The following is a 6884-nucleotide window of genomic DNA, read 5'->3' on the forward strand; positions in this document are numbered from 1 at the left end:
TCTAGTGAATTGGACCTGGTGCCCGAGCAGAGCCCTGCACTTTGATGAATCAATGGTGGGGGACTCGTTACTCATAGGTCCGATTTTTTGTTCATATTTGATGGGTGTTGGAAGGGAAAGTTAACTTCAATGCAAGTCTACCTGCACACCTGTTATGGCACTAGTAAACTGACATCGCACGAAACGCCTTCTGTTCCAAAACTTTGCTTGACCAGTTCAGGTTGCATTCTTTTGCATCATTGAACCGCAACAGTCATTACCTCCGAGATACACGACCCAACTTGTGGTTTACACTAAGGACTGATGCAGGGTAATTGACCACCCTGATATGTCATTACTGATTTAGTTGGAGAGAAACTAGGTGGCACAGTCCCATCTTCCCCAGACCTAAACATTTAGACAAACAATGACTTGGCCGCAAAACATTTTATTGGGTCAGCTTTGATCATGCATAGGACAAACAAAACGCAAGTGCTTTTATACAGGAAAACAAAAGACCAGTTGCTTTATATGCACTATAAAAATTATATTTTATATCATTCAAAACCTCAGTTTAGATCAACTAAAAGAGCAATGGTACTTCACTAGCATTTACAACTTTACTTCATAATGATACTATGACACTTTCAGGCTACAAGTTACACCTTTGATCAGTGACCTCTGGGTGGGTGACCTCCACAGGGACTCGCTCTGCAGGGCAGGAGGGGTGAGGGGGCTTGATGCTGAAGAGGTCACGCAGGTTGACCTCCGAGTCGACAAAGTGGGGGATCTTGCGCTCGTTGAAGAGGCCTGAGAGGTTAACCTCAACCTTGGCCCGTCGTGACACCCTCATGCGCAAGGCAAAGAGGCGCCGCAGGTCATCTTCCACCAGGGGCAGCTGGTGGCCTTCCAGACGCTTTTGCCAGGCCTTCTTGGGCCGCTTGCGCTTCTTCTAGAGAAAAAAACACGATGGGACAGAAATTGATTTGAGGTATAAAATGTCTAGGGGAACAAATCACCGCTACAACTGTTCAGAAGGGTCATTAACTCCCAACTGCCCAGTAGACAGGAAGCCTAAATTAGGACTTCAGTTCCTGTAGGGGCTTCAGAGCTGAACAAGAGCGACATTGTGTGTAGCCACCCCTCCCTCGAGCCCCACTATGCCCAAAGCTGCTATAGATTCTGCCAGACATCTAAAGGATGCTGCTTTCAAATGGTTCAAAGACATGGTTCAGGGCCACATACAGATCAATGGTCACCTGGCCAGAGCCAACACACAGTAGACCCACTGTTGGCTCAAGCCTACAGGGGATAGACTGACTAAAGCCATGCTTACCTTCTCAGGGTTGGCATCTGGGTCATGGTGAGCCAGGTGTCTGCTTAGGCTCTCCTGTGAGATTGAACAGTGATGTGTCACGACAACAATGGCATACAAACATTATGACAGCAGCAAAGTATGAACATCAATCTATTCTAAACATTTATACTGTACCAGCGCCACAATGGCAAACATCTCCGTCCACCACATGGACAAATGTTTATCTTAGGATTCAAATTCAATTCTGTCCATGGGGAGGCAATGGAAAATAAGCCACTAGTAGTTACTTGACAAGACATTCAGTGACAAAGAAATTCATGAGGCTGCTTTGCATGCATTGATTAAAACCCAACTGCACATCACCACCGTGTAGAAGACAAGACAGTTATGGATGTGTGTTCTTAGTTAAGACAGCTGACTAACGTGAGAAAGAAAAGGCTGAAGAGGGGAAGTTTAGAGCAGTATGCTACAAGTGGGTTCAATAGATAACAGCAAACTAGACTACCTAAAAATCAGGGATGGTAACTAGTCGTCAGGGACCAGAGTGGCGTCACTTCCTCCCCATCCTAGCAAACAGCTGATTAACTAATTGCCTTCTAAACTGAAGATAATGATTAGTTGATTGGTGTCTGATGTGTTGGCTCAGGCAGAAGTGGTACCACAATCAGCACAGCCCCCCCCCCCCCCCCCCCCCAGTCTTACTCTGACTGCCCACAAGGGCTACAGTACATACCCGCATGGCAAAGGTTCTGGGGCAATCGGGGAAGCAGCAATGGTACTTGAGGAGCTGCAGGTGGGCCTTGCGGATGTGGTGCTGCAGGTTGAAGGTAGTGGAGAAGTAGGCCTTGCAGCCACTGCTGGGGCACAGCAGGACAGGCTTCTGCAGGGCGTGGGTTCGCTTGTGTCTACGCAGAGAGTCGACATGCTTAAACACCTTCTGGCACAGCTTACAGGTGAATGTGGCTGCAGGGACAGGAGAGAGGCAAATGTCACTACTCGATTCCTGCCCAACAAGTTGTCCATTAGCCAAAACAGATGGCATGAGCAGGCAGCTGGTGGCAGAGTAAACGGTATGAATGTTTGACACTGAAGGTTACCAATAAAATAAGCTTCCCCTTAAATTACTAATCAGCTTCATAGCTTCACGCATCATAAGCAGTTTCTCAAACACTGTCACACTACAACTAGCAGGGTACAAGGCAGGACATTTACAGAAGTGGTAGAAGATGAGGAAAAACAGAATACAAAATGTGAACAATTACATCCGACAACAGTTCAGTGAGTGTAAAGGCAGGTTGGCCTAGACTGATACAGTAACTCATTTTCATAATCCTTCAGTAACAGCTCCAATTAAGGGGGTTTGGTGGTGGGGTGCATACCTGGGTGTTTAGCCATGTGTTTGTGCATTTTCCCCCAGGTTTGTTCAAAATGATTGCATTCAGGCTGTGTGCAGCGGTACCCTGCAGAGTGGGAGGGGCATGGGCAGTGTTAAGTTAAGTGACATGACAACTGCTACTATCCCTTTGATAGTATTGATACAAAATGACTGCTAGATTTTTGATTTATGCAAGAACGTACAGCAATAGAAGACTGACAAACTTGCAAAGGGACAAACCTGCATGTTTCTTCTCATGGGCTTCGCGAGCGACGTTTGTGTCAAACGTGACTCCACATCCTCTCTTCGAACATCTGAGAAAACCAGGGACGGAATAATTTAACAATTATCTGAGACATGAATTCACTTGCATTTTAAATAGAGAGTATGCATCAGCTTGTGCATCAACGTAGGCCTTATGCAGTATTCAAAGGATGTAAGGCCTACAGGACCATTAAAATATTGTGACTTACTTGAAATTAGAAGATATTCCATGCTCCTTCAAATGTAATTTATACACCCTCCGTTTCTTGAATGTCAATAAGCAATTTGGAAAATTGCACTGCACATGGGGACAATTAAGCAGGTAAAAATGACATTCAGCACATTTAAACGGTAAGGGAAATGGTTCCCTATAAATTAATTGCAAGAACCCATTTCATAGTAACGTGGTTATTCTGCGACATCTAGTGGACTAACCTTAAAGTACTTGTCCTTTTCTCCGTGGGCATAATGGACATGTCTCTTCAACTTGTCCGCGTTGAAGAAAGCCTTTGTGCAACCCACAAAGGTACATCTGTTGGGTGAAAAAAATATACTAGTGTACGTGAAGTTGTTCAAACTACAGCCTAACCCATGGGTATGAAATTAAATGTACACTGAAATTAACCGACCTGAATTGTTTCACCCCGGTGTGGCCAAGTGCGTGGCGGCTCAGGTGAGATTTCCGTGAGAAACGACGGCCACAATCAGCCACGTTGCATTGAAAAGGTTGCTGAAAAACAAGAACCAGTAAGTAGGGTTATAAATGATAGTTTACGCAATCTTTGACTAATCAATAGCTCAAACTTCAGAAGTAAACTTTGCCATTCTAACTATTTCGCCATATTTATGGCAGAAGCCTACGCACTTCTGCACATTTTTTCACACGAAATATATTAACCCGGGGATGACGTTACATCCACATGAACCATAGTTGAACTCGAGTATGACTCAAATATCAGCCATGTCCCCATATAATATTTACCGCTCCCGTGTGCACGGTCTCGTGCTCTTTCAAACGCCACTCCCGTTGGAACGTCGCCCCACAATCAGAATGGTTGCAGTTGAAAAGCTGTTGTCGAGGATCCGAGTCCTGTTTGTGGGCTACCCCGTTCATTGTCTACTGAAAACAGTCGTCTATTCGGTTGCACACTGTCAATCAAGAGGAAACTGCACCCCGCGCCAACTACTCTTGTAGCCGCGGAGAGTGCACTGAGGTTAATTGACCCAGGTTGCACCTGTGCCGAATTAATTAATTTGAGTGTCAGTATTTGCAGTGAATGGCCGTGTTCCAGGCTGACTGGTTGCAGACATGTCAGATCGCACAATGCCTGAGGTGCATTCAGTTCGCATGAACGTTTGATACGTTGCGGGACGGTTTGTACTGAACGACACGATCCCCCAAAATGTTCTTGAGCAGACTTTGAGGTACGTTTGGTGGGTTTGGCTTGAAGCAACGTGTGACGCCTTTAAAGGCCAGTGGCCATACTGACAGCGTTCCCAACCCATAAACCAACCCTACCCGTTTTTCAACCGGTCGTTCAGTACGGCACCGTTTCCGTTCAATTGAACATTCCAGACCGTAAACACATACAGAACGCAGCCCAGGTTAGCTCAAACATGTATTGTATATATATATATATATTTTTAGCAATCAACAGATCCCCACTGTTCAGCATCTATTCAACACACTGCGATGCAACTACTGTATTCTTACAGCAGAGGGTAGCATATCTTACTACAATCAGATTTGAGAGAAAAGTAGCGATGTAGCCTTTGTTGCAAGAGCATTAATTCCTTGATCATACGAAACTATTATTCCCAAACCCAAGGATTCCCAGACAGAACACATCCCCCATGATTTAGGAGCCTCTACTAGCCTACTACAGTCAGCTCTGGAGTAGTTCTGGACGCAAAAATTACTTGTTTAAAGTTATTATGTTGGTAACCAGTTTATAATAGAAATAAGGCATCCCGGCCGTGACAGGGAGTCCCATAGGGTGGCGCACAATTGTCCTATCGTCGTCCGGGTTAAGGGAGGGTTTGGCCGGGGAGGTTCCCGAGTGGCGCAGCCAGTGGCGGATTTAGGTATAGGCGACATGGGCAGGCTACTGCCAGGGAAGGTCTCCCACACAGAAGTACGAGATGGGGAGGGGGGCGGGGGTAGGTTGACCTCAGGTCTCCCCACTGGAAGCCGAAGGAATGGGAAGCGGGGGAATCTATCAAATAGCGCACCTCTAACTTTGTACAGTACAAATGCAATTAGTAAAATCCGTCACACAACGAAATGCAACCTAATAAACCACAATTCATTCATAATACTGTGAATATATAGTTTCACAGACATATTGTCGCATTTGTTTCTGGTTTGTGCGAAATCGTTAAGAATAATCGAAAACCAGTCTGTACACCACCATGGTGAATCATGAAGGTTTTCTGTGATTGTATTGATTGGTCCTGAGCTCAGTAAGGGGAATTTCCAATGCTGTAGTCTAACTTAAAATACATCTATGTTAAGCTGATATTTTGTATATTGTGTGATATATGGAGTCTTTTGGGGTGAATTCGAATTACAGTTAGTGCAGAATGGTGTTTTATGGCGGGGGCTGAAGGGGGGGTTGCCCAGGGAGCCATACAAGCTACAACCATCACTGGGCGCACTGCTAGAGGCGTCAATACAGACACCCTGTTTCAAATCCAGGCTGTATCACAACCGGCCGGGATTGGGAGTCCCATAGGGCGGTGCACAATTGGCCCAGTGTCGTGCGGGTTTGGCCGGAGTAGGCCGTCATTGTAAATAAGAGTTTGTTCTTAACTGGATTGCCTACTGTAGTTAAATTAAGGTTACACATTTTTACTTGGCTCATCGCGCTCTAGCGACTCCTTGTGGCAGGCGCCTGGAGGCTGATTTCGGTTGTCAGTTGAACGGTATTTCTGGTGCAGCTGGCTGTTGATATGTTGTAAATTGTTTATTGTAAATAACATTTTCTTCTGAAAAATACGCCAAAAATGCATTTTACGTACATGTCTTTAGTATTTTACAGATAAAAAGTTGAAAAAACTATTTATCCACAATCTGCTCTGGACAAGTTCGGTCCTGGAGTGTCTCAACAAAATGAAATAAAACGTATTTAGCCTGACTACACCCAGTGTCCAGAAAAATGGATTTGCACAATATGAAAATATGCATATATTTAATGAGATTTCACCTCATTTGCATATTTTAGTAAAGCGTTTACTTACATGTGTAAAAGAAAATATTCTTATATTTATGTCTACATTCAAATGGTACAAGTTTATTAAGGGGGGAAAATTACCCTATGAATTAAATGCCACAAAACATGATTTATAAAAAGCAATCTATTAATTATGATTTTTTAACAATGTAATTTGTGAGCATGATAGCTGTAATTTTCGTTTATGTTTACCGCAGCTTGTTTTCCATTAGCTAATCAACATTTCTCAACGAGTTCAAAGCACATGAATGCATCCAACTCGTATTTACCACTTCACAACTGGAAATTACCAACTTCCTACTTGGTTCTGAATATGAATGCAGCATTAGGCAGGACGCAAAATTGGCAAGTGCATCTCTGTCATGGCCTTAGTGCACTCCAGGTATATGGGCGCCTCTGAAGTAGAAGGATGGCCTGGGTGGCTGAGGAGAAGATATTCACAATCAAAGACATGATAATCACAGTAGCGAGAAGATATTCACTATAGAGTTCTCATTTTTATCCCACAAACCTGAGGGACCAACATCACTATACTGAGAGTGATTCCATTTATAAAATGTCATATTTGGTCGTTTTTGGAGCATTTGTTAATGTTTTTTTCAGAGCCCCCGTACTGCACAATGAGGATGAAGAAGTGAATTGCTGGTTGGGGTAAGTGTCTCAAAAACAAGTGAAATTGACAAAAAAAAAGTGATCTTCTCAGGTCCAAAAAGTT

The 6884-nt window shown here is 44.0% G+C and overlaps 1 protein-coding gene across 1 annotated transcript; it reads right to left on the bottom strand.

Annotated features, from left to right (window-relative positions):
• Positions 1-411: 411 nt before the first annotated feature.
• LOC139422203 (P43 5S RNA-binding protein-like) lies at positions 412-4073 on the bottom strand. Its single transcript, XM_071173370.1, has 9 exons — positions 3919-4073; positions 3566-3666; positions 3372-3468; positions 3146-3234; positions 2913-2986; positions 2677-2757; positions 2031-2260; positions 1316-1369; positions 412-931 (listed from the first exon to the last, which is right to left on the bottom strand). Exons 1-9 carry the CDS (start codon positions 4048-4050, stop codon positions 632-634), a joined length of 1158 nt encoding a protein of 385 aa, XP_071029471.1. The 5' UTR covers positions 4051-4073; the 3' UTR covers positions 412-631.
• Between the last annotated feature and the right edge of the window lie 2811 nt (positions 4074-6884).

The sequence above is a fragment of the Oncorhynchus clarkii genome, chromosome 12, assembly GCF_045791955.1.
Source record: "Oncorhynchus clarkii lewisi isolate Uvic-CL-2024 chromosome 12, UVic_Ocla_1.0, whole genome shotgun sequence".
Lineage (NCBI taxonomy): Eukaryota > Metazoa > Chordata > Actinopteri > Salmoniformes > Salmonidae > Oncorhynchus > Oncorhynchus clarkii.